At 43.8% G+C, this 27,976-nt stretch overlaps 1 protein-coding gene across 50 annotated transcripts; it reads right to left on the reverse strand.

The window, feature by feature from the left end:
- Positions 1-287: 287 nt before the first annotated feature.
- Positions 288-27,533, reverse strand: LOC106601582 (glycine-rich cell wall structural protein 1.8). Of its 50 annotated transcripts, none has more exons than XM_045715311.1 (38): positions 27,349-27,533; positions 25,175-25,219; positions 24,570-24,635; positions 24,433-24,471; positions 23,748-23,816; positions 23,448-23,534; positions 23,319-23,351; positions 22,974-23,015; positions 22,276-22,326; positions 21,789-21,839; positions 17,309-17,359; positions 16,010-16,060; positions 14,809-14,859; positions 14,625-14,669; positions 14,423-14,473; positions 13,612-13,662; positions 13,090-13,134; positions 12,750-12,800; positions 12,474-12,518; positions 12,199-12,243; positions 12,001-12,051; positions 11,808-11,855; positions 10,233-10,289; positions 8,298-8,354; positions 7,491-7,748; positions 7,227-7,304; positions 6,920-6,982; positions 6,560-6,598; positions 6,117-6,167; positions 5,929-6,000; positions 3,684-3,725; positions 2,434-2,493; positions 2,160-2,240; positions 1,828-1,914; positions 1,604-1,636; positions 1,330-1,380; positions 865-936; positions 288-684 (listed from the first exon to the last, which is right to left on the reverse strand). In XM_045715311.1, the coding sequence occupies exons 1-38, from the start codon at positions 27,413-27,415 to the stop codon at positions 680-682; spliced, it is 2,241 nt and encodes a 746-aa protein (XP_045571267.1). In that variant the 5' UTR covers positions 27,416-27,533; the 3' UTR covers positions 288-679. The 50 variants fall into 50 exon arrangements, with proteins under 50 accessions (XP_045571267.1, XP_045571266.1, XP_045571265.1 ...); XM_045715310.1 differs by having other exon boundaries at positions 12,771-12,800; positions 22,276-22,353; XM_045715309.1 differs by having other exon boundaries at positions 2,160-2,237; positions 22,276-22,353.
- Positions 27,534-27,976: the final 443 nt, after the last annotated feature.

Below are 27,976 nucleotides of genomic sequence, written 5' to 3' on the forward strand. Positions count from 1 at the left end.
CGGATGAAGTTTAGGTGACGCCATGCAAAAGACAAATGAAACGAACTGCGTGTTGAGATAACGACCAAACTATTTCCGTTGTGGAACACGATAAAGGTCTTTGGGGATACATTGTCAGTAATAGCAATACAGTAACATAAGAAGTACTATGTCATGAACAAACACCACTAGCATACTGAGGTACTAAGGAATAGTTTTTCATACACATGACATCTTCTGTATTTAATATCCCTCACAACGTCCCAGAGAATATCCCCCTTTATAATGACCTCAGAAGAATTCAGGTGTCAGGTTTTGGGAACAGGTCTTTGAATTTTATTTGGTGTTGATTTAAACTCATAGAGCTTCAGTCTTAAAACTCAACCCCCACATCACATGTACAGTACATTTACCATACTGTTGCCAAGGTTAAAAGAATGAGGAGACTGACAGACATTATACGGTTGCTTTCTGACCTTTAGTGTGAAATGGATATGAACACAAACACACTGGCAACACAATCTCCAAACACAGTAGAGGAAGAGAGGGGACAGACACACAACAATACAAAAGACAAGGACCATGAACAAAAAAACAGACAAATACAGAAATGTAACAACAGACCAAACAACAAACATCACAATGAACACATGATGGAACGGAACAAATATTCACTTGAAGAAGGCCTCAGCTGATTGACTTAACCTGGACATAGAAAGAGAGAGAGAGAGAGATAAGAAATGATTTTGAGTGATGCAGCTGGTTAAAGAGAACAATAAAACAAGGTAGGCCAAGAAGCTCTGATCTAAATTACTAGTAAGGTGACTTCATGTGCTCAGTCACAGAGACAAGCATAAATTAGTAACAAACACTCATCCCACCCACCTTTGTATCCTCCATTTCCAAAGAATCCAGTCAGTCCACCACCACCATATTTGCTTTCCTTCCCTCCTGCTCCTGAAGGAGACACACAGTCAGAGGTTTAGGTTTTGTTAGTTCAGCAGACAACAAAACAACAAAACAAATAAAAATGCAACGGTGTTAATGGACATCCCTGGTTAGATGTAGGAACCAGTGGAGGCTGGTGAGGGGAGGATGGTTTACAGTAATGGCTGGAATGGAGTCAATAGAATGGACTGCAACACATTTCATTCCATTCCATCCACTCCATTCCAACCAATAATCTCCCTCTCTTTCTCTATAATAAAATGACTATAACGGCTGGAATGGATCTACTCCATTACTATGAGCCGTTCTCCCCTCATCAGCCTCCACTGATAGGAACTAATATGGTTATTCTGACAGAAGAGAGCAGGACTTTCAGTCAGGGAATGTGACTTTATAACTTACCGTTACTGTAGGGGCCACTCTGACCTGCACCCAGCTGTCCTTGACCATAGCCTAAGCAGAGCCAAGATGAGAGTCGTAGCAATAGTTACCACAAACAGGACACACAGACACAAGGGACATTTACAAGACACGCACAGAACACGCACAACAGACTAACACTGAAAAATGTGTGCTCTTCCTCACCCACATGCATTCACACCTTAAGCAGTTACCACACACATCATTTCCCTTGGCAAGCAGTGTAGGGGTTGTGGTTGTGAGTGTGTTTAATCACCTGCTGGCTGTGCTCCATAGCCCCCTCCGTTTCCTGAAACGACAAGAGACAAGTACCCACATGTAAATAGGAGGAACAACGACAAACACATTCAGACATACTACAGAAAACACACAAAATCCTATATAGCACATGAGCAGACGGACGTACGGACACACAAACACATACGTATAGCGACAGACGACACATATAGGACAAACGGACATGTACTCAAAGACATGTACCATTTTTGCAAGGTGGTTTCCCACCACCAGTCGCAGGTCCATAAGGCTGTGCACCCTGTTGTGCACCCTGTGGCAATCCACCGTTGCCTTTAGAGAGATGGTCAGAGACAGCAGAAGCAAGACAGGTTTAGAGAGAAATGACCACACAAACAAGCACATAGTACACACTCAATCTCTGTCTCTCTTTCTCTCTCACACACACACACACACACACACACACACACACACACACACACACACACACACACACACACACACACACACACACACACACACACACACACACACACACACACACACACACACACACACACACACACACACACACACACCATATTTGCCAGAGGATTTGCCTCCATCACCACCACCAAGGCCCAGTTGCTGAGCACCATAAGGGAAGCTTCCATCACCTGCTGGGAGAGTTTATTACAACAAGTGTATTTAATTGTGTCTAATACTGTTATAACAAGACCTCACATAAACATTCACAACCACACACACAAACATTTATTTTTCTTCCTCACACATCCACACTGTATGAGCAGGGTCACAAGTCACAGCAAAGAATTATAATACAAAAAAACCCTTGGGTCACAATGCTCTTACCATCCAGTCCAGCAGTATTGACTGGGGCGCCATTGTAAGGAAGCTGACTGACTCCACCCCCTGTGGAACACCACAAGGGTCACTTATAGAGTCTCATCATCTCTCCTCCCACCCCACAGACCACATCAATGCATGGAAAACATATGACTCAATTATGGCATCAACTGTATGCAAATGTGTAAAATGACAGTGACCCTTGAGTTTTTGACAGTGACCTTTGAGTCCCTCTGTTGCTGCTTCAGTGTTCATCACTGACTTGCTTTTTTCTTTGTCTAATCCTTCTCTTCTCTCCATCTCTCTACTTTTCAGCCTCTCTATACCTCTTTATTTTTCCTGACCACTCTGTCCTTTTTCTGCCTCTATTTTCTCTTGTTCTTCCTTTGTTCACCCTCCCCTCTCTTTAGAGTGTATTTACCCAGGCCAGTATCATGTCCCAGCCCCATAGGCTGAGCAACCCCGTAGGGCTCTGGGCCGTACCCACCCAACTTCCCACCATCAGGCCACAGCCCAGCAGGGACCACAGGCTGGCCCCCATAAGGCAGAGCACCACCAGGACCAGAGCCAGCACCCCCTACAGACACACACAGGGTACTGCATGAAGGAGGAGGCATGCGAGTTAAACAGAGATGGATTACACAGATTACACAGTGCTGATCAGAGTGAGCATAGAGAGTGTGTCAGATGAGAAGTGAAACACAGAATGTGTGTATGATTGTGTGAAGGTAATCATAAAATGGAGAGACTTCAATTTGTTTCGCTATGCGTCCTTTAGAATGAAGATATATGTAGATATAATCATCCAGATGATGTCATGAATGATGTGCTGAACATGCATATTTTGATGAGCTGGCATTCCTGAAACAGATGTTTTCCAAACATAACTGTCTGGTTAAAGGGGTCATCCATATGGTGCACGTTTATGGATTATCACATGATTATGGATTATTACATGATTATGGATTAATTGATCAGGTATGTTTCAGATGGTTATTCCCGATGGTAATTGGGAGTGTTTAGGGTGAGTGATTAGGTATTACACTGTGACATGTCCAGGGAGCGTTTCATTACTTTCGTTAGCATGCATGTTTTGGAGTGTGATGCTATTAGTGACATCAATTAGGGTGAAAGTTATTCTCCTTCCATGTGTACATCCTGCTTGTTGATGCCCTCTATCTTTCCAAGACAGGACATTTTAGGGAAAACATCCACTTCTTGACCCCTCTTCTTCCATCTCAGGGTGACTTCCTCACCATATTTCTCCTGTCCCTGTGGATATCCTCCTGCGCCAAGACCTAGAATAGCAGAGGAATAAAACAAACGATGAACCCCTGGGCAGTTAACTCTGTGGTTAGATAGAGGTCCCCTAAAGTGATGAAGAAAACCCCACATAAGACAACTAGGAGATATAGACAAGACATGGTTGGCAGAACATTGGCATGGTCCAGAGTTATTTCCAAATGGGAGACAATTGCTACACCTAGCATCCACACTGTTACATTACACCTAGCGTCCACACTGTTACATTACACCTAGCGTCCACACTGTTACATTACACCTAGCGTCCACACTGTTACATTACATCTAGCGTCCACACTGTTACATTACACCTAGCGTCCACACTGTTACATTACACTTAGCATCCACGCTGTTACATTACACCTAGCGTCCACACTGTTACATTACACCTAGCATCCACACTGTTACATTACACCTAGCATCCACACTGTTACATTACACCTAGCGTCCACACTGTTACATTACACCTAGCGTCCACACTGTTACATGACACCTAGCATCCACGCTGTTACATTACACCTAGTGTCCACACTGTTACATTACACCTAGCGTCCACACTGTTACATTACACCTAGCGTCCACACTGTTACATTACACCTAGCATCCACACTGTTACATTACACCTAGCGTCCACACTGTTACATTACACCTAGCATCCACGCTGTTACATTACACCTCTTACCTCTCTCAATGCAGACTTTGAACGATTGTTATTTGTTTTTGTGAGTAGGCCTAAGTAAGATCCTAATTAGGAGTTGTTATGACAGCTCATGCAAGTGTTATAATGCACTATAATGCCTTATTTGTATATATGCCTCATAGAAAGTGATACTAACCTTCCTCATCTTACTGAGAGCGAGTCAAGTTCACATAGAATAGAGTAGTTACCAGATTGAGCTATTATTGAGTTATTATTTATGCTGCTGGTGATTCTCTGATCCACCTCTACGCAGACGACACCATTCTGTCTGTATACTTCTGGCCCTTCTTTGGACACCGTGCTAACAAACCTTCAGACGAGCTTCAATGCCATACAACACTCCTTCCGTGGCCTCCAACTACTCTTAAATGCAAGCAAAACTAAATGCATGCTCTTCAACCAATCGCTGCCCGCACCCGCTCGCCCGTCTAGCATCACTACTCTGGACAGTTCTGACTTAGAATATGTGGACAACTACAAATATCTAGGTGTCTGGTTAGACTGTAAACTCTCCTTCCAGACTCACATTAAGCATCTCCAATCCAAAATTAAATCTAGAATCAGCTTCCTACTTCGCAACAAAGCATCCTTTGCATTACTCATGCTGCCAAACTTACCTTCGTAAAACTGACTATCCTACCGATCCTTGACTTCGGCGATGTCATATACAAAATAGCCTCCGACACTCTACTCAGCAAACTGGATGCAGTCTATCACAGTGCCATCCGTTTTGTCACCAAAGCCCCATATACTACCCACCACTGCGACCTGTATGCTCTCGTTGGTTGGCCCTCGCTTCATATTTGTCACCAAACCCACTGGCTCCAGGTCATCTATAAGTCTTTGCTAGGTAAGGCCTGCCTTATATCAGCTCACTGTTCACCATAGCAGCACCCACTCGTAGCACGCGCTCCAGCAGATATATTTCACTGGTCACCCCCAAAGCCAACTCCTCTTTGGCTGCCTCTCCTTCCAGTTCTCTGCTGCCAATGACTGGAACGAATTGCAAAAATCACTGAAGCTGAAGACTTATATCTCCCTCATTAACTTTAAGCATCAGCTGTCAGAGCAGCTTACCGATCATTGCACCTGTACATAGCCCATCTGTAAATAGCCCACCCAACTACGCCATCCCCATATTTTTTTTTCTTCTCCTTTGCACCCCAGTATCTCTACTTGCACATTCATCTTCTGTACATCTATCACTCCAGTGTTTACTTGCTAAATTGTAATTATTTTTTTACCCCTATGGCCTATTTATTTCCTGATCTCCCTAATCTTACTACATTTGCACACACTGTATATAGACTTTTCTATTGTGTTATTGACTGTACGTTTGTTTATCCCATGTGTAACTCTGTGTTGTTTGTGTTGCACTGCTTTGCTTTATCTTGGCCAGGTCGCAGTTGTAAATGAGAACTTGTTCTCAACTGGCCTACCTGGTTAAATAAAGGTGAAATAAAAAAAAGAATGAGTTGTTACTGGTTATGAATGGTTACCTCCTGCTCCCTTCCCTGCCTTGCCTCCCAGCCCAGCAGCACCATCCGCTAACACTGTTGGGTACCCAATCCCTGAAACATAATTATAATCATCAATCAATTAGAATGATGTCTGTATGTGAGCGGGTCAGTTAGTTGGTCAGCCACCCACAGATGTTAGTTGGTTGGCTATAGATGATGAGACCTACCGGCTCCATAACCATTGCCTCCAGTACCAGCACCGTAGCCATTGCCATAGCCTGTGGAGAAGAGGGGGCATGTTAAAAACCTTGACAAGAAAGCAGACATTTAGTCTCAAACAAAGTCCACAAACAACACTGCATGCAGCTTTCCAACTCCTCTGGCTTTAGTGTGGGCTTGTTTAATGTTGTGGCAGACGTTTTCCACAACAGTACTTTCTGTACAGGGGATAGAAAGGTTAAAAGATAAGGACAGATGCATGCCTTGTACAGACAGAAGGATAGACAGATAGACAGACAGACAGACAGACAGACAGACAGACAGACAGACAGACAGACAGACAGACAGACAGACAGACAGACAGACAGACAGACAGACAGACAGACAGACAGACAGACAGACAGACAGACAGACAGACAGACAGACAGACAGACATGCCAACGCCAAATACCTGCAGGCACTGCATTGGCCCCCCCAGGTAGGCCTCCACCTGCATGAGAACAAAAGAAGTCGAGGTCACTTCCTGGTGGTACAGACCCTGAGGATCTGTCTTCTCTCATTTAAGATCACTTCTCAGTGACAACTTTGGTGCAGTTGTCTTCCATCTCTAGAGAGTCAGCTATGTTTCACACTGCTACTGTACTCCTCAGTCATTCCCAACATATCTATTGAATCTCGTATTTCATCGTCAATACCTCAGCTCTATACTTCAGTCTACAGTGTCCTCTAACTGTACTTATATTTTAAGGCATTTGACCTTAATAAAGGAATTTGACCTTAGCATTTGACAAGGGGAAGCATGCTGACTCACCATTCCCATTGCCGTTACCCGCTCCAGCCCCGGGGTATGCTCCTCCCATTTGATCACCATAACCTGTGATGACAACCAAAAAACATTAGAGCACAGCACATCATTCATAGAGAGAGTACTGTGGGATATTTCATAACGAGAAAAGAGGAGATTGGCACCTGAGATCAAAAATCGAGTGAAGAAGATGGCAAATGGAAATGAGAGAGAAAATGAAAGGTGGGAGAGATAATAAGAGAGCAAGAGAAACAAAGAAAGATAGAAAATTTAAACTAGAGAGTGCAAAAGTGTGATAATTAATAGGCCTTACCCGCTGATTTGCCTGCTCCACCCTGGGGGTATCCTCCTGCTCCACCCTGGGGATATCCTCCCTGTCCCAGATTAGCACCTGAGAGAGAGAGAGAGAGAGAGAGAGAGAGAGAGAGAGAGAGAGAGAGAAAGAGAGAGCAAGAGTGAGCAAGAGTGAGGAAGAGGGCAAATGAGAGTGAAAGAGAAAAAATAGAATAGAAAGAGAGAGAGAAGAAAGAAAGAGAGAAATAAAGAGAAAAACATGGCGACAAAGTAAAAGGCTCACCACCACCAGCTTTGCCTGGTTTTCCTGCTCCACCCAGTGGGTATCCTCCTGCTCCACCCTGGGGGTATCCTCCTGCTCCACCCTGAGGGTATCCTCCTGCTCCACCCTGGGGGTATCCTCCTGCTCCACCCTGGGGGTATCCTCCTGCTCCACCCTGGGGGTATCCACCTGCTCCACCCTGGGGGTATCCACCTGCTCCACCCTGGGGGTATCCACCAGCTCCACCCTGGGGGTATCCTCCCTGTCCCAGACTGGCACCTGAGATAGAGAGCAAGAGCGACAAAGAGCGAAAAATGGATTGAGATAGAAATATAGAAAGACAAAGATATATAAAGAGAGACAGAAATAGAAAGACAAAGATATATAAAGAGAGACAGAAATAGAAAGACAAAGATATATAAAGAGAGACAGAAATAGAAAGACAAAGATCTATAAAGAGTGACAGAAATATAGAAAGACAAAGATATATAAAGAGAGACAGAAATAGAAAGACAAAGATCTATAAAGAGAGACAGAAATAGAAAGACAAAGCGAAAAGCTTTGCCTGCTCCATTCTGGGGGTATCCTCCTTGTCCAAGACCTGTAGCATAGGTGCATTCATTACTCAAGCGATCATCTACTTTTAAATGAATTTCAATTACATCACCTAACATGCATTAGAATGTACTGTGAAGAGGTAACATGGAACCTGTGCCAGATTTAGTAATGTTTCCAATGATTTTCTTTATGCCACAGAATAGTGAGCCATCCATTGAAAGGAGAAAAGATGTTGGTTAGGTTTCTGTCTGTCAGTGTCAGTTCCATTACCTGCTCCATAGCCGTTGTTTCCTGCCCCAGGATAGCTGCCAGCTCCAGCACCGTAGCCTGTGGAATAAGTCAACAAAGCTCAGCACAAAACCCTGTGATTGACTTGAGACTGAGCGACACGATCCCTAAACTCATCGCATTGTGATTGACCCTGTTACCTGTGGAGGAAAACATACAGCGAGCACTCATCACATAATACTGCTATTGGCTCCTAGCCTGCGGAGCACAACATCCATGCACATTACATATCACTGTGATTAGGCTGTAGCCTGTGACACACAACATCCATGCACATTACATATCACTGTGATTAGGCCGTAGCCTGTGACACACAACATCCATGCTTACCACATAACTGTGACCAAACAGAAAGATATGTTTACACAAATCCAAGCCACAGTGAAAATAAGACAAACCTACAACTCAGGTCAAATTTCAAGTCAACCATCCCTAAAGCGATTCATCAAAAGCTTTCAGTGTGCTTCTAGAACACGAACATAGAGCCAACAAGACCGGTGCATCATTCATTAAGGGTATTATCATATACAGTGCCTTCGGAAAGTATTTAGACCCCTTGACTTTTTCCACATTTTGTTACGTTACAGACTTATTCTAAAATTGATTAACTCGTTTTTTCCCCTCCTCAATCTACACACAATACCGCCCAATGACAAAGTAAAAACATGTTTTTAGACATTTTTGCTAATTTATAAAAAATAAAAACGTAAATATCACATTTACATAAGTATTCAGACCATTTACTCAGTACTTTGTTAAAGCACCTTTGGCAGCGATTACAGCCTTGCGTCTTCTTGGCTATGATGATACAAGCTTCATAACAGGCTAAAACCTGTATTTGGGGAGTTTCTCCCATTCTCCCCTGCAGATCTTCTCCAGCTCTGTCAGGTTGGATGGGGAGCATCGCTGCACAGCTATTTTCAGGTCTCTCCAGAGATGTTCGATCGTGTTCAAGTCCGGGCTCTGGCTGGGCCGCTCAAGGACATTCAGAGACTTGTCCCGAAGCCACTCCTATGTTGTCTTGGCTGTGTGCTTAGGGTTGTTGTCCTGTTGGAATGTGAACCTTCGCCCCAGTCTGAGGTCCTGAGAGCTCTGGAGCAGGTTTTCATCAAGGATCTCTCTGACTTTGCTCCGTTCATCTTTGCCTCGATCCTGACTAGTCTCCCAGTCACTGATGCTGAAAAACATCCCCACAGCATGATGCTGCCACCACCATGCTTCACCGTAGGGATGGTGCCAGGTTTCCTCCAGATGTGAAGCTTGGCATTCAGGCCAAAGAGTTCAATCTTGGTTTCATCAGACCAGAGAATCTTGTTTCTCATGGTCTGAGAGTTCTTTAGGTGCCTATTGGCAAACTCAAGTGGGCTGTCATGTGCCTTTTACTGAGGCGTGGCTTCGGTCTGGCCACTCTACTATAAAGGCCTGATTGGTGGAGTGCTGCAGAGATGGTTGTCCTTCCATAGAGGAACTCTGGAGCTCTGCCCGAGTGAGCATCAGGTTCTTGGTCACCTCCCTGACCAAGGTCCTTCTCCCCTGATTGCTCAGTTTGGTAGAGCGGGCAGGTCTAGGAAGAGACAAGGTGGTTTCAAACTTCTTCCATTTAAGAATGATGGAGGCCACTGTGTTCTTGGGGACCTTCAATGCTGCACACATTTTTTGGTACCCTTCCCCAGATCTGTGTCTAAAAACCTGTTCTCGGTTTGTCATTATTGGGTATTGTGTGTAGATTGATGAGGATTTTTTATTTATTTAATCCATTTTAGAAAAAGGCTGTAAACAAAATGTGGAAAAAGTCAAGGGGTCTGAATACTTTCCAAAGGCACTTTAGCCATTGACACAAAGTGATTGCTACAAACGACAGTGATTGGCACATGCAGGTGGATATAACACACAGACAGCTAGATTGTATGGGGTTACCAGTTTTGGTTGCTTTAGCACCCTGTCCATTGGGCTCTCCCACTCCTGGACCATATCCTAGAGACCACAACAAATGTTACTCGATAGTGCTACCTACACAATATTACAGCCACAAAGGAAAATAGAAAAAAGGGACAGACAGAGGTTTACCATTGCCTTTGGCTCCCTGAACACTGGGAACTCCAGCACCTGGACCATATCCTGGAGACCACTAAACAAGTTAACTCTGTAGCTTATAATAATAGAAACAGCGTCCCTCTGTTATAGCGCTTGCAACACCAAGGGTTGTGGGTTCGATTCCCGCTGGGGCCAACCATTTATAAAATGTATGCATGCGTGACTGGAAGTCGCTTTGGTTAACAGTGTCTGCTAAATGGCATATATTATTATATATTATGTGTCCGGCTCAAAGGACCATGAAAAACAACACCACCCAGAGAGTGGTTTAAAATAAGAAACATATCGCCCTGTCTCCTCCTACTGTGTCATTGTCCTAACAGGGGACCCACTTTAAACAGTACCTCTTCCTGTGTCCAACCCTCACTGGGTGGTGCCCAGACACAGTGACGTTCCAGAGACTGAGAAAGTGGTTTACCATTGCTTTTACCACCATTGAGGACTCCAGCTCCTGGACCATATCCTCGAGACCACAACACGTGTTACAACCACTGATTATTCAAAACCATTTGCATTCCCACAACACACTGCTCTTTATCCTAGTAATTCAACACATAGATTCTTAGCCATGCACAAAACAATATCACAGAGACTAGATGACTAGCATTTGGGAGGATATCAGCAAATTTCATGTCACCAAAAATATAGTTTTAAAGATAGTTCTAAATATACAGCTCCACTTCAATACAGAAAGAGACAGAGACAGAGACAGACTGTGACACAGACAGGGTATCAGAGGTTTACCATTGCTTTCAGCACCGCTGGGTTGCTGAACTCCTGGGCCATATCCTAGAGACCACACTAGTGATTACTTTACACTACTTGCTCAACACTGTTTACAATTGACCATTGGAAAGCTCTGTTACATCCTTTCCAGAACAGTTACAGGCATTCTGTCGGGTTAAAGCGAGACTTACTTCCAATATGGTCTTAACTGTAAAGCTGACAAAGACATAATTGTTGCAGTGGCAGTGCCATCCAGCATGCAGAACAATGTGCAGATCACCACTGATGAAGACTAGTCAGAGAAACAGAAACAACCCAGTAGCAGAAATCTACCATTTTTAGCACCAAGCCCAGTAGACACTCCAGCTCCTGGACCATATCCTGGAGACCACAACAACTGATACTGAACACTGGTTACTCAACAAGCCCAGTAGACACTCCAGCTCCTGGACCATATCCTGGAGACCACAACAACTGATACTGAACACTGGTTACTCAACAAGCCCAGTAGACACTCCAGCTCCTGGACCATATCCTGGAGACCACAACAACTATTACTTAACACTGGGTCAAAGCAAGTTAGCGCTGTAGAATGTATTATCAAAAGTTTTGTAGGTTATGATAATGAGTGCCATCCAGTTATTTAAACCCAGAGATTTAAACTGGCATTACCATTGCTTTTAGCCCCACCATTGGGAACTTCAGCTCCTGGACCATATCCTGAAGACCACAAAAACTGTTATTCAACACTGCTTATAGAAAATAAAAACCACTTGCATAAACACAACACATGATGTCTTTGACACAGACAGACAAGACACACAAAGACTGACAGAGACAAACAGACAGGGTATCAGAGGTTTACCATTGCCTTTGGCTCCCTGATCACTGGGAACTCCAGCTCCTGGACCATATCCTGAAGACCACAATAACCGTTACTCAACACTTGTTACTCAACACAAGTTAGCTGTGTAGATCTGATCATCAGAGGTTCTGTAGCTTATCATAGGAGAGTGTCAGATGAATAGAGATTCAGAGCCTGTAACACTCTGAAAGAGGTTACCATTGATTTTACCACCATTGGGAACTCCAGCTCCTGGACCATATCCTGGAACCAACAACAACTGTTACTCAACACTGCTTATAGACAATTGATCAAAACCAGTTGCACAACACATTCTGCCCTTGATCCTAGTATTTCATCATATAGCTTATAGCCGTGCACAAATATCTAGCAAACACCAGCTGGATGTGTTCAGGAGCTTATCACCAATACTCCTCTAAAGATAGATTACCATACAGCATGCAACACAGACAGGTAGGGTATCAGAGGTTTACCATTGCTTTTAGCCCCGTTAGGTGCTCCAGCTCCTGGACCATATCCTGGAACCACAACAACTCTTACTCAACACTGTTCTACAATTGACCAGACCAGCATCCATGGATCGGTCAAATTCTACAATATGCTCAATGAACTGGCAACAGGCATGCAACAATATGTTACAAACTGTAACATTATCACACAGCATGCAGCATCTTGCTCGACCTCAACTTTGACATGGACGATAAACATTGAAGACAGACGTAGACACAGACAGGGTAGCACAGGTTTACCATTGGGTTTAGTACCCTGACCTTTGGGAACTCCAGCTCCTGGACCATATCCTGAAGACCACAACAACTGTTACTCAATACATGTTACTCAACATAGGTTTTCTCTGTAGATTTTATCATCAGAGATTCTGTACCTTTTTATAATAAGAGATGCTATAGCATTTCACTGTAATAACATGTTTATTTGGCGTGATGGAATGGTCAGAGTACTTAAATGTCTGGCTCGAAGGACCAGGAAAAAGAGCGTCACCCAGTGATTGGTGGACTAAGAGAAAGGAGCCAGTTTACCTCTAAAGTGACAGAGAAATAGAGACTGATGAAGACTCAGAAAGAGGTTTACCATTTCTTTTACCACCGTTGGGTGCTCCAACTCCTGGGCCATATCCTGGAGACCACAACAGCTGTTACGCAACACTGTCAACACTGACTTATTGTAAATAATCACTTGCATGAGCACAAAACATGCTGCCCTGGGACCTTTCCCCTCTGGCCATGCACAAATATATTCATCCTTCTCAACGTTCAGGAGTCACATCACACCAACTTTTGTAGCACATATCATGCAACATACAGTCAAAGAAGCTCCACTTTGATACAGAGAGACAGAGTGTGACACAGACATGTTATCAGAGGTTTACCATTGGCTTTGGCGCCCTGATCATTTGGAACTCCTGGACCATATCCTAAAAGCAACAGCTCTTATTCAAAACTGTGCTAAAAATGACCTGACCATGAAAGCATAATATGCTACAAACGTTGGCATAACCACACAGCATGCACCATTCAGCTCAACCTCAAATTTGAGATAGAAAGACACACATTGAATAGGGCCGTAGACACAGACAAGGTAGCCATGGTTTACCATTGGGTTTAGCACCCTGACCATTGGGAATGCCAGCTCCTGGACCATATCCTGAAGACCACAACAACTGTTATTCAATACAAGTTAGCTTTGTAGCTCTTATCAATGACCATTGAGTTCTGTCTGAAGTCATGAAAGATACAGCAATAGAGATAGAGACTCTGACATTTAGTGATGGTAACAGAGGTTTACCACTTGGTATAGCACCACTGGGTTAGCACCACTGGGTATAGCACCACTGGGTTTAGCACCACTGGGTTTAGCACCACTGGGTATAGCACCACTGGGTTTAGCACCACAGGGTTTAGCACCACTGGGTATAGCACCACTGGATATAGCACCACTGGGTTTAGCACCACTGGGTTTAGCACCACTGGGTATAGCACCACTGGGTTTAGCACCACAGGGTTTAGCACCACTGGGTATAGCACCACTGGATATAGCACCACTGGATATAGCACCACTGGGTTTAGCACCACTGGGTTTAGCACCACTGGGATTAGCACCACTGGGATTAGCACCACTGGGTTTAGCACCACTGGGTTTAGCACCACTGGGATTAGCACCCCTGGGATTAGCACCGCTGGGTGCTCCAGCTCCTGGACCATATCCTGGAACCAACGACAACTCTTACTCAACCCTGTTCTACAACAGACCAAACCAGCATCAACATTTAGTGTTATCACACTGGCCTGGGTACTCTATCTGTCAAAGGCTTCAATATGCTAATTGTAACAAACAGTTGAGGTTACAGACATGCAGCAATGCACCACAAAGACAGAGACAAACAGACAGGGTATCAGAGGTTTACCATTGCCTTTGGCTCCCTGATCACTGGGAACTCCAGCTCCTGGACCATATCCTGGAGACCACAACAACTATTATTGAACACTTGTTACTCAATTCATCTTGGCTCTGTACTTATTATAAACAGAAGTGATGTATCTTATCATAAGAGAGCAACAAAGAAAGAGAGATGGAGATAGACCTGTGACACTCAGAAAGAGGTTTACCATTGCTTTTAGCACCGTTGGTAGCTCCAGCTCCTGGACCATATCCTGGAATCAACAACAGTTGTTACAACAACAAAACATAAATCAAAATCATTTGCAAACACAATGCATGCTGCCCTTGACACAGACAGACAAGATGCACAAAGACTGACAGAGAGACACTGACAGGGTATCAGAGGTTTACCATTGCCTTTGGCTCCCTGATCACTGGGAACTCCAGCACCTGGACCATATCCTGGAGACCACAACAACTGTTACTTATCGCTACATTCTCAAATCTATTAAAATGGTCTTGACACAAAAATTGACAAAGACCTACTCATATTGGTATCACCAAACATGCAATACAGTGAGAGTGTGCAGATCACCTCTGACACAGGGAAATAAACACAGAAACAGAAACAACTCCAGGGTAGCAAAAGCTTAACATTTTTAGCACCAGATACAGTAGGAACTCCAGCTCCTGGACCATATCCTGGAGACAACAACAACTGATACTGAACACTGCTTATAGACAATTGATCAATACCACCTGCACAGCACATTCTGCCCTTGATCCTAGTATTTCATCACATAGCTTATAGCCATGCACAAATATCTAGCAAACACCGACCTTAAGGCGCTACAGAGGGTAGTGCATACAGCCCAGTACATCACTGGGGCTGAGCTCCCTGCCATCCAGGACCTCTATACCAGGCGGTGTCAGAGGAAGGCATACAAATGGTCAAAGACTCCAGCCACCCTAGTCATAGACTGTTCTCTCTGCTACTGCATGGCAAGCGGTACCGATGCACCAAGTCTGGAACCAACAGGACCCTGAACAGCTTCTACCCCCCAAGCCATAAGACTGATAAATAGTTAGGTAAATAGTTAGTGTGGGTAGCTTTGGGTTATCTGTATTGACCCTTTTTGCACCAACTGTTTTGACTCATCACATATGCTTCTGTTACCGTTTATTATCTGTTCTGTCGCCTAGTCACCCCGGACACCTGCACATCAACTCGGTACTGGTACCCTGTGTATACGGCCAAGTTATCGTTACTCATAGTGTTTTTAATCCTTGTTTTATTATTTTTATATTTGTCTCTCTCTGCATTGTTGGGAAGGGCCCGTAAGTAAGCATTTCATTCTTAGTCTACACCTCTAGTTTACGAAGCACGTGACAAATACAATTTTGATTTGAACACTAGCTGGTTGTGTTCATTAACATATCACCAATTTTGTTCTAAAGATAGAGTACCATACAACACAGACATGCATGCATAATATGCTACAAACTTTGGAATTACCACACAACATGCACCAGAAAGCTCAACCTCAACTTTGAGATAGAAAGACAAACAGTGAAGACGGACGTAAACACATACAAGGTATCAGAGGTTTACCATTGCCTTTGGCTCCCTGACCTTTGGGAGCTCCAGCTCCTGGACCATATCCTGAAGACCACAACAACTGTTACTCAACACTGGTTACTCAACACTGGTTACTCAACACTGGTTACTCAACAATGGTTATCTCTGTAGATATTATCAATGACCATTGAGTTCTGTCACAAGTAATGAAAGATACAGCAATAGAGAAATAGAGATAGAGACTCTGACATTTATTAATGGTATCAGAGGTTTACCACTAGGTTTAGCACCACTGGGTTTAGCACCACTGGGTTTAGCACCACTGGGTTTAGCATCACTGGGTTTAGCACCACTGGGTTTAGCACCACTGGGTTTAGCACCACTGGGTATAGCACCACTGGGTATAGCACCACTGGGTATAGCACCACTGGGTTTAGCACCACTGGGTTTAGCATCACTGGGTTTAGCACCACTGGGTTTAGCACCACTAGGTATAGCACCATTAGGAACACCAGCAACTGGACCATATCCTAACACTGGTTAGTAACTACCACATACCGTTTAAAGAATGCATGTCTGAACACTGCGTAAAACTGCATCAAATACCACAAAAGCAACAATAAAACTATTTCAATAGGGAAGTTAGGCATCCAGTCAAAATGTACAGCAACAGTGTACTTAAAAATCCCTAACAGATCATAGCAGGTTACCAGTTGATATCCACACACTAGAGTGTGATATTTGTCAGAAGGGCAATATCATACAGAAATGCCAGCATCATGCAGTACTGTATGTAGCAGACAGACAGAGAAACAACAGACAGAGTAACAGACAGAGAAACAACAGACAAAGTAACAGCAAAGTAACAGCAGACAGAGAAAAACAGTCAGAGTAACAACAGACAGAGTAACAACAGACAGAGAAGCAACAGACAGAGAAACAACAGACAGAGTAACAACAGAGTAACAACCGACAGTAACAACAAACAGAGAAGCAACAGGCAGAGTAACAACAGACAGAGAAACAGACAGAGTGATGACAGAGAAACAACAGACAGAGCGATGACAGAGAAACAACAGACAGAGTGATGACAGAGAAACAACAGACAGAGGTTCAACATGGGGTTTAGGTTTAGCACCGTGACCATTGGACACTCCACATCCTGGACCACTTCCTAGAGACCATAATACTGGTTATTCAACACAACCTAAAACAGGGTACTCAGCAGCTATCTGATTGTAATATATTTACTGTAACGTCATATCTTCCTGCTGTTAGAGTTTAAACTTTTGACAGAGACAGACACACAGAGATAGAGTAGCAGATGTTTACCATTGGGCTTAGCACCCTGTCCATTGGGCACTCCAGCTCCTGCACCATATCCTGAAGACCACAACATTGACTCATTAGGTACAAAAATATATAAAAACAGACCAAACACGTGACATAAAAGCTAACATATTGACAAGTTGTTGAATCTGTACGTTAGTCATGGGCATGCAGTCTTAGCGACACTTGTACTGCAACTAATATGAACCATACATATACTTCAGTAACCCAATATGACCCAGCATATTGAACACCCCAGCACGCAACAAGCAGTGTTCACTATTAAACTGTGACACTCACTCTAAACGGAAGCTAAACTGAGGATGTAGCAGAGACTCTATATTTAGACTGTCAGAGTCGGGGGGGATGAATTCGGATTAGCATGTAAGTCAGAGTTTTGAATGGACCAAGCCGTCCTCTGTGGCGCAACACTGATACATAGAACAGACACCAGGGCACAGACAGGATCACACACACTGAGCTACAGACGGGACGACAGGCAAACACATGGTTGCCTTTAGCACCCTGTTCAAAAGGTTACTCTGCTCCACCATCACCAGTCCCTAAACAACCAGTAGAGCTACAGTATATACACATTTTATACAACCGGTGGGTCTAATCCTGAATGCTGATTGGTTAAAAGTGCATTCCAGCCGGTGTCTATTCCACAAGTTTCCACCTGCTAAATCTATACACATTTTACCACACACTCACATACCTTCACTACACATCAACATGTTCAGCTAAGAAGTCAAGTAAATGTTAATTGAAGGTCACTTCAAGTTTTTTGTCACAACTGAATGAAATACTTTTCCAATCTGGATATATTAAATCAAGAACTACTCATTCTGATAAATCAAGGCTGTTAATGTAAATGAGAACTCATTTGATGCGTAAGTGAAGTGTACACGCTCAAATCAACACATATGAAGATTGTTAAAGACATTGGACGACAAAGACGCTGGAGAGACAACATAGATAACATGTTAAAATAACACTTGAAAAAAACACCATACCAAATTCATTAGCAAGCACAGACAGCTGATATGGACATACTAAAGACAGGTTTCTATGAACACCTGGAGTTAGTCACTGATTGAGATACATTTTAAGATTTAAAACATTGTAATTAGATGAAGAGCAACATTCACAAACACTTTTGGAAGGAAACCATAGACAAACAACAGGAAGATGATATGCATCCCAGTTGACAACTAACAATGGGATGACTGAAAACAAACAACAGCAGGTGAAGAGGAGTCTCTGGCGAGCCCCTGTCCAGCTGGTATCGTAGGTCTATAGTGTTTGGCTCCCTGTCCAGCTGGTATCGTAGGTCTATAGTGTTTGGCTCCCTGTCCAGCTGGTATCGTAGGTCTATAGTGTTTGGCTCCCTGTCCATCTGGTATCGTAGGTCTATAGTTTTTGGCTCCCTGTCCATCTGGTATCGTAGGTCTATAGTGTTTGGCTCCCTGTCCAGCTGGTATCGTAGGTCTATAGTGTTTGGCTCCCTGTCCATCTGGTATCGTAGGTCTATAGTGTTTGTCTCCCTGTCCATCTGGTATCGTAGGTCTATAGTGTTTGTCTCCCTGTCCATCTGGTATCGTAGGTCTATAGTGTTTGGCTCCCTGTCCAGCTGGTATCGTAGGTCTATAGTGTTTGGCTCCCTGTCCATCTGGTATCGTAGGTCTATAGTGTTTGGCTCCCTGTCCATCTGGTATCGTAGGTCTATAGTGTTTGTCTCCCTGTCCATCTGGTATCGTAGGTCTATAGTGTTTGTCTCCCTGTCCAGCTGGTATCGTAGGTCTATAGTGTTTGGCTCCCTGTCCATCTGGTATCGTAGGTCTATAGTGTTTGTCTCCCTGTCCATCTGGTATCGTAGGTCTATAGTGTTTGGCTCCCTGTCCATCTGGTATCGTAGGTCTATAGTGTTTGGCTCCCTGTCCAGCTGGTATCGTAGGTCTATAGTGTTTGGCTCCCTGTCCATCTGGTATCGTAGGTCTATAGTTTTTGGCTCCCTGTCCATCTGGTATCGTAGGTCTATAGTGTTTGGCTCCCTGTCCATCTGGTATCGTAGGTCTATAGTGTTTGGCTCCCTGTCCAGCTGGTATCGTAGGTCTATAGTGTTTGGCTCCCTGTCCATCTGGTATCGTAGGTCTATAGTGTTTGGCTCCCTGTCCATCTGGTATCGTAGGTCTATAGTGTTTGGCTCCCTGTCCAGCTGGTATCGTAGGTCTATAGTGTTTGTCTCCCTGTCCATCTGGTATCGTAGGTCTATAGAGTTTGGCTCCCTGTCCAGCTGGTATCGTAGGTCTATAGTGTTTGGCTCCCTGTCCATCTGGTATCGTAGGTCTATAGAGTTTGTCTCCCTGTCCATCTGGTATCGTAGGTCTATAGAGTTTGGCTCCCTGTCCAGCTGGTATCGTAGGTCTATAGTGTTTGTCTCCCTGTCCATCTGGTATCGTAGGTCTATAGAGTTTGGCTCCCTGTCCAGCTGGTATCGTAGATCTATAGTGTTTGGCTCCCTGTCCAGCTGGTATCGTAGGTCTATAGTTTTTGGCTCCCTGTCCATCTGGTATCGTAGGTCTATAGTTTTTGGCTCCCTGTCCAGCTGGTATCGTAGGTCTATAGTTTTTGGCTCCCTGTCCAGCTGGTATCGTAGGTCTATAGTTTTTGGCTCCCTGTCCAGCTGGTATCGTAGGTCTATAGTGTTTGGCTCCCTGTCCAGCTGGTATCGTAGGTCTATAGTGTTTGGCTCCCTGTCCATCTGGTATCGTAGGTCTATAGTTTTTGGCTCCCTGTCCATCTGGTATCGTAGGTCTATAGTTTTTGGCTCCCTGTCCAGCTGGTATCGTAGGTCTATAGTTTTTGGCTCCCTGTCCAGCTGGTATCGTAGGTCTATAGTGTTTGTCTCCCTGTCCATCTGGTATCGTAGGTCTATAGAGTTTGTCTCCCTGTCCATCTGGTATCATAGGTCTATAGTGTTTGTCTCCCTGTCCATCTGGTATCATAGGTCTATAGTTTTTGTCTCCCTGTCCATCTGGTATCGTAGGTCTATAGAGTTTGTCTCCCTGTCCATCTGGTATCGTAGGTCTGTAGTGTTTGTCTCCCTGTCCATCTGGTATCGTAGGTCTATAGTGTTTGGCTCCCTGTCCATCTGGTATCGTAGGTCTATAGTGTTTGGCTCCCTGCCCATCTGGTATCATAGGTCTATAGTTTTTGGCCCTCTGTCCAGCTGGTATCGTAGGTCTATAGTGTTTGTCTCCCTGTCCAGCTGGTATTGTAGGTCTATAGAGTTTGGCTCCCTGTCCATCTGGTATCGTAGGTCTATAGTGTTTGGCTCCCTGTCCATCTGGTATCGTAGGTCTATAGTTTTTGGCTCCCTGTCCATCTGGTATCGTAGGTCTATAGCTTTGTCTCCCTGTCCATCTGGTATCGTAGGTCTATAGTGTTTGTCTCCCTGTCCATCTGGTATCGTAGGTCTATAGTGTTTGTCTCCCTGTCCATCTGGTATCGTAGGTCTATAGTGTTTGGCTCCCTGTCCATCTGGTATCGTAGGTCTATAGTGTTTGGCTCCCTGTCCATCTGGTATCATAGATCTATAGTTTTTGGCTCCCTGTCCATCTGGTAATGTAGGTCTATAGTGTTTGTCTCCCTGTCCAGCTGGTATTGTAGGTCTATAGAGTTTGGCTCCCTGTCCATCTGGTATCGTAGGTCTATAGTGTTTGGCTCCCTGTCCATCTGGTATCGTAGGTCTATAGTGTTTGGCTCCCTGTCCATCTGGTATCGTAGGTCTGTAGTGTTTGGCTCCCTGTCCATCTGGTATCGTAGGTCTATAGTTTTTGGCTCCCTGTCCATCTGGTATCGTAGGTCTATAGTTTTGGCTCCCTGTGCTACAGGACCAAGACTTTTGCCCTCTTTCCCAACAGGCACCTGAGGTTCTAGACTTTTAGCCGCCTGTGACTCTGGGACCACAGAACCAACACCTTCGGAACCCTGTGGCTGCTGAGCTACTGGACCTTGACCTTTACCCCTCTTCCGATCTGCCACTGCAGCAGGTCCATAGCGTTTGGCTCCCTGTGGTTCTGGTGCCGCAGGACCAAGACTTTTGGCCTCTTTCCTAATGGGTATCTGAGGTCCTAAGCTTTTAGCCTCCGGTGTATGGGATGCCACAGGACCAGAACTTTTGACCCCTTTGCCATTTGGAGCTGCCGGTCCAAAACCTTTGGCCCCCTGTGGCTGCTGAGCTACAGGACCAGAACTCTTAGCTTCCTTTCCCAGTGGAGCTGCAGGCCCATAGCTTTCGACTCCCTGTGCTTGAAGAACAACAGAACAAGGGCTTTTGGGCCCTTCACATCTGGCAATGCAGCAGGTCCTTGGCTATCATGATTGTGGCATAATGTGTCTACATGCAACATGCACCTTTATAGAAACTGGGACAAAGACACACATAGACAGACAAACACACAGGGTAGCAGATGTTTACCATTGGGTTTAGCACCCTGTCCATTGGGCACTCCAGCTCCTGCACCATATCCTGAAGACCACAATAGTGATTACTCAACACTGGCGACTATAGGACGGACTCATGCAGATACGATGCTCTGATCCACAAACATAACCATACACGGACACACCCACTTACATACTTCACCACTTACACAATTCCAATCACACCACAACAAAATATATATGGCTGCCCATTTGAAAGAATTTGGCAGCCGAACAATAAAGACAACCATTGATGGTAAGTAGATAGACACCTGTTAATGCACTGAGCAAACAACATGCATTTACACCATGTCTGACTGAATCAACAAAAGGCATAAATACTGATTACACAGAAGAGATTGAAAACGGCAACACGAAGAGCAGACATGAAGGCACAAACTGAAAAACGCAGGTAAAAACAAACCAACATGAATGCGGACACGGACGGACACGGACGGACACAGCAGGATTGGAAAGTTTACCCGGTTTTGGTCCCTTAGATCCCTGTCCATTGGGATACCCAGCTCCAGCACCTAATGTTTGCAAAGGGGCACTGTCAACTGGAATTATCAAACTCCACATGCAGGGTATGAGGTACAGAGGCTTTGCAGCAATCAACCACATTGCTTGTACAGATGTAGGATCTTAATTTCAGCCAGTTTGCTACAGCAGGAAAATAATCCTGCTGCGACAGAAAATGTGAATTATTATGTGATTAGAATTCATCTTTAAGAGTAAATTGACGCACCTGTGCATCAATCTAAGTAACATTATTAAAAAATCCCCAACAAAACCAGTCAGTTTAATGGACATTTATGTAGGGGTTGATATATTTTTCATTAGGGCAAATTAAGTCTGAAATTTCAAAGTGGAAAATCTTTTAAAACTCAAATTTTGCAAATGAAGATCCTACATCTGTAAAGCCAGTTTACAGATGCTTGGTGTCTATGTAGGACCCGGCTGGCTAATGTACACTGTACAGTGTACAGTATGCAGATGACAATTTGGAAGATGCGTGATATGGAAATCCCCACTGATTTATTGATTGGGATTGACAGTTTGTTCAATGAATTAAGTGCTTGAGGTGTGAGCTGTAAAAAATATGAACCCTGGCTTGTAAAATAGTAGACTATAGTATTGGCCTTTAGATGGTTCAGGCCAGCAGGGATTGGCTGCTTACCTGGTCGTGGATAGCCTCTGGCTCCAGTTCCAGGCCCGTAACCTAGCAACAAGACAAGTAGCAAGGTCAAAGGACATGCAACACATAACTCTTTACATCATGTCATTTAACCACATAACCACAAACAGAAAGCTTAAATCACCACTGCTGGAGTTATTATTATTTTATTCCAAGGTCACATTCTGGTTTATTAAATGAGAACCAATCTGCACTCACAGACAATGGCACAAATTCAACTTAACTATGATTAGATCCAACAGACAGAGACAGAGGAGACGGACTTAAGGATCTTAAATATTGTGTGTTCTATACGAACAAATACCAGGTAACAGAACAAACACGTACCTGGCTGTGTGCCATAGCCATTACCACCGTATCCTGACAAACACAGACACACAGACAGATGATGTTTACTCAGCATTGTTAGTACAAACTTTGGAATAAAACATCTCTTGTCCTGAATGTCTCACTCACCTCCACCTCCACGTGGTTTCCCACCCTGTGAGCTCAGTCCGGCTCCCGTCCCCATTCCTTGGCCATTTCCTGCTCCCAGACCAGCACCTACAATCAGACAAATGGGAAGAAGTAATATTATGTAAACATGTATTAAAATAAATGAATGAATATTTAAATCAACAAGGAAAACTGCTGCAAGAGTTAGACATTTTTGGCATATAGCCATTGTGGATTTCATGTAAAACTAAATTACTAAGACATTTCCTCTTAACAAGCCTTGTTCAGAGACTGTTTGTTGAGTAAAGTAGTAGACATTACCATAGCCTCCCTGGCCTCCGTTACCATATCCTCCCCTACCCCCGGCCCCTCCTGGGCCTCTGTATCCCCCTTTGGGAAAGACAGTGGAGACATGTCACAGATTGATACACACAAATAACACATTAAACAGAGTAGATAAACACAAGCTGAATCAAACAGAGAATACTTACACTGAGAATATAAAACATTAAGAACACCTGACACAGCCTTTACCTGGATTCACCTGGTCATTCTATGATCCCTTATTGATGTCACTTGTTAAAGTCACTTCAATCAGTGTAGATGAAGGGGCCTCAGGTTAAATAATGATTTTTAAGCCTTGAGACATGGATTGTGTATGTGTGCTATTCAGATGGTGAATGGGCAAGACAAAAGATTGAAGTGCCTTTGAACAGGGTATGGTAGTAGGTGCCAGGCACACTGATTTGTGTCAAGAACTGCAACGCTGCTGGGTTTTTCACGTATCAGGAATGGTCCACCACCCAAAGGACATCCAGCCAACTTGACAAAACTGTGGGAAACATTGGAGTCAACATGGGCCAGCATCCCTGTGGAACACTTTGAACACCTTGTAGAGTCCATGTCCAGGCGAATTGAGGCTGTTCTGAGGGCGGGGGGGGGGGGGCTAATGTTTGGTACAGTAGACTCAGTGTACGTGGTTTAGCTCTATCTTTGAGAAACTCACCTCCTCCAAGCTGCTGAGCCCCCCCTGGATAACGACCACCTGTGATTCATTAGAAAGACAGGTCATGATGGTACATAAATTCAATTATGAATGATGATTGGCAGCACTAAAAATATAAATATGGCAATCAATATTACCCCCAGCTCCTCCGGTTTTGGCGGGCTTGGCTCCGTAGCCTCCCTGTATCCCAAGAGCACCAGCCCCTGGAAGACCACAGCAAGAGGGAGATATGAGACATCAGTGATCAGTGAGCACCATAGCGGAGCATGTTTCTCTATGGTGGGAAAAGAATCTAAACGTTGTATCATATGAGTCTATATTAAATCATTAATAAGGAGGATGAGCATTGCAAGACAGAATCTCAGTCGGATTTCTCATTGACGATTGCACCACTTTCAGTTTTAATTAATTCTAAAAATGCCAGACAACTTAATCTGAAGCTATATTTAGTTGAGCAAATTAGTTTAGACCATGCTCAAGATGGGTCAATTGAGTGCAGTCTGAGATAAGACAGAATCTGTTAGGGGCTCAGAAATGTTGGTGGAAGTTCCACTGACCTCCAGCTTTTACACCTCTCATCCCTGCACCCAGAAAGAGAGAGAGAGAGAGAGAGAGAGAGAGAGAGAGAGAGAGAGAGAGAGAGAGAGAGAGAGAGAGAGAGAGAGAGAGAGCGAGAGAGAGAGAGAGAGATGTGGGGGTGGGGGAGACAGACAGACATACAGAGACTAATAATTGCACTTACCCCTGGGTAGCATTTTCCCCATACTGCCACTTTGAGGTTTCACTCCTAATAGAGACGAAAAACAGAATTGCAAATCACTCTATGAAGTATACTATGCTGCTATGCTGTGGTTTGGAGAGAGTTGAAGGCCTTCATCGTTTCCTGTTGGCCAGTGCCAGTGTTCCACCATCCATAATGTAAGCATTTGAAACACTACAGCTGATTAAATATTAAATGATGTCATCGGATGATGAGTAGTGTACATCTCACTCCCATCCCATGCAAACTCAGCTCCAACTGGGCAGCTTGAGGGAAGAGAAACAGACATCTCCATTGATGGAGTGGAGAGACAGACAAAAAGGAGGGACTGTGTGCAGGTTGTAAAGGCTTCTTTCACAACAGGTTGTCAAATTTGGACCACTGCTGCCACCTCACCTTCCCATGCTTTGATTCAAAGCAATCAGACGAGATGAAACTACAGAGGTTTAGCGGGGTCACCAGACTTGGAGCAGGTCCATTTCACTGAGATCCAGGCAGCAAGGACCGCGTAGGCCCCTTTTTTCCCCTGATCTGACACAGTCATTGGAAATTTGACACATAAATGTCAGTTGGGTGGTTTTACAGAGATATCTGAGCATGATACCCAAGTTGATTCCTGATAGTTTAGCAACATGTCTACAGCTATCTGTCACTCAGCTGTACAGGTGTAGGATCTTAATTGGATCCCCATGTTGCAGGAGAAATGTCCTGCAAAGCATGAAATGTGAAACTTGTAGTGTATTTGAGGTTTGTAATTTTCACTTTGAAATTTCAGACTTGATTTTCCCAGGAAAATATAAATTAATTATAATCCACATAATAATTCACATTTCCTGTTGTTGCAGGATTATTTTCCTGCTGTAGCAAGCTGACTCAAATAAAGATCCAACATCTGTATGTTGACAGGCCTTCCAGACCTCTCAGATAAAGTCACCAGAAACATGAAATGCATGTTGTCAGGGTTTAAAACAAAGTAGTTACTCTGAATAGTTTAAATGTTCCATACAATTTTAAATTGTTTTTATTTTATCCCCAACTATTCAATTATAGCAATTATGCTGGCAATTATTTTCTGATTTTCTCTGTGAATTTTAGAGCTTCTTTTTTTAGAAGAGAATTTGACTACATGTGTCAAAGGAATTTCACAACTAGGGAATTAATGTTATATTAAACATATCTTATATTTCAAATGTTATTTCAATTTAATTTGGACAATTCAGATTGGCAAGTTTTTTATGGAAGTTGCAAGTTGTGCGTAATAGGTAACTAAATGTGGACCACAATGCAACACATCCAACAACAACAAAAATAGTTCACGTTTTATATATGAATATAATGTGAATATTATGCATGCATAACCACTTAAGTAATCAAACTACAATTGTTAAATATTCTTATTTTTTAAATCTAAGTTGAGAAACAAGCAAATCCATAATTTACAGAACAATACAATATCTTCGGAAACTACTATAAACTAATAAATAATTAACATTTAAACATTTAAGTCCAATTTACACTGCTGTGCACTAAGCAAGCACCAGTGAAGATCTAAGGTGGTAACAAGCAGTCCTGTGCTGACACCTACTGTACAGTGTTTCACAACACAATGTAATGAGTCTGAATGCTATTATAATAATGTTCTACAAAGCCATTTTTTTTTTACATTTTAGTAATTTAGCAGACGCTTTTATCCAGAGCGACTTACAGTAGTGAATGCATATATTGCATACCTTTTTTTTTGTACTGGCCCCCCGTGGGAATCGAACCCACAACCCTGGCGTTGCAAACACCATGCTCTACCAACTGAGCCACAGGGAAGACAGTCTTGAAGGGAAGACAGTCTTGAAACTACTCCAACATTAATTCTAACTATTCATTAAAAATACCATTTCAGATGTGCCAACTCTACAATTTAAGAAATGATGGTGGCATGTCTTAATCTCTCTTTCTATCCTTCCCAATCCTCACACACACACGTGGGCCTGACTTCTTATCTCTCTCTCTTCTCTCACCTGGGATCTATATCCTTTAGACAACGTTCTCACTTTCTCTCATATTCTGTCATATTCCCTCTCATCCCTCTTCCACATTCCTCTCATCCCTCTTCCATCAGCCATTCTATCCTCCACACAGATAGTCTTGGTTATGTCTCTTACCTCCTTGTAGTGTGTGCTGTGCCAGCCATAGGACCAGCGAGGTCTGAAGGAACGCTTTTACCAGCATGGTGGAGGAGACCTGGTCCGGCAGAGAGAAAAACAGGCAGACAGACAGACAGACAAGGAGAGAGAGAGAGAGAAACTGGCCGGCTGGACAGGGGCACAGCACAAGTAGACAGCTCCAGTGTTTGCCCACGCCTTAAATACGATTCTGGTTTTGATACCATCCCCCTGACCAGCCCTGCCCTCTACCCTGCAATTGGCCGCTGCACCGAAGCACCTGCCCCATTTTCTCCCTCTCTCTCTGGACAGGCACTCAGGCCCACCGCTGCCCATCCATAGACAGTCCACATCAGGCTGCTGATCAGCTGGAGGGCTGCCAGCCAGTATATTAACATGGCAATGTGATTTGTGTGTGATGAGCGGGATAAGACAATGCTTCAAAGAGGTGATAAGTGTGAGATCATGGTTTAGATCAGGGATCATCAACTAGATTCAGCCGTGGACCGATTTTTTCTTGAGCAGATGGTCGGGGGGCTGGAACATAATTACAAATAATTTGTAAACTGAAAATTGACCGCAACAAGCCGAAACAGATATAATATTTGACTAAAACATAATTTCAAAC

This window comes from Salmo salar, chromosome ssa03 (genome assembly GCF_905237065.1).
Source record: "Salmo salar chromosome ssa03, Ssal_v3.1, whole genome shotgun sequence".
Taxonomy (NCBI): Eukaryota; Metazoa; Chordata; class Actinopteri; order Salmoniformes; family Salmonidae; genus Salmo; species Salmo salar.

Bases quoted from the DNA above. Each gene is read 5' to 3' on its own strand.
- LOC106601582 (XM_045715308.1), bottom strand. From the start codon at position 27,415: ATGCTGGTAAAAGCGTTCCTTCAGACCTCGCTGGTCCTATGGCTGGCA. The intron at 12,052-12,198 runs GTAACCTCTTTC...TGTGGTCTTCAG, and splicing joins CAATGGTGGTAAAATCAATG to GATATGGTCCAGGAGCTGGA. The intron at 1,915-2,159 runs GTGTGTGTGTGT...ATCTCTCTAAAG, and splicing joins CAAATCCTCTGGCAAATATG to GCAACGGTGGATTGCCACAG.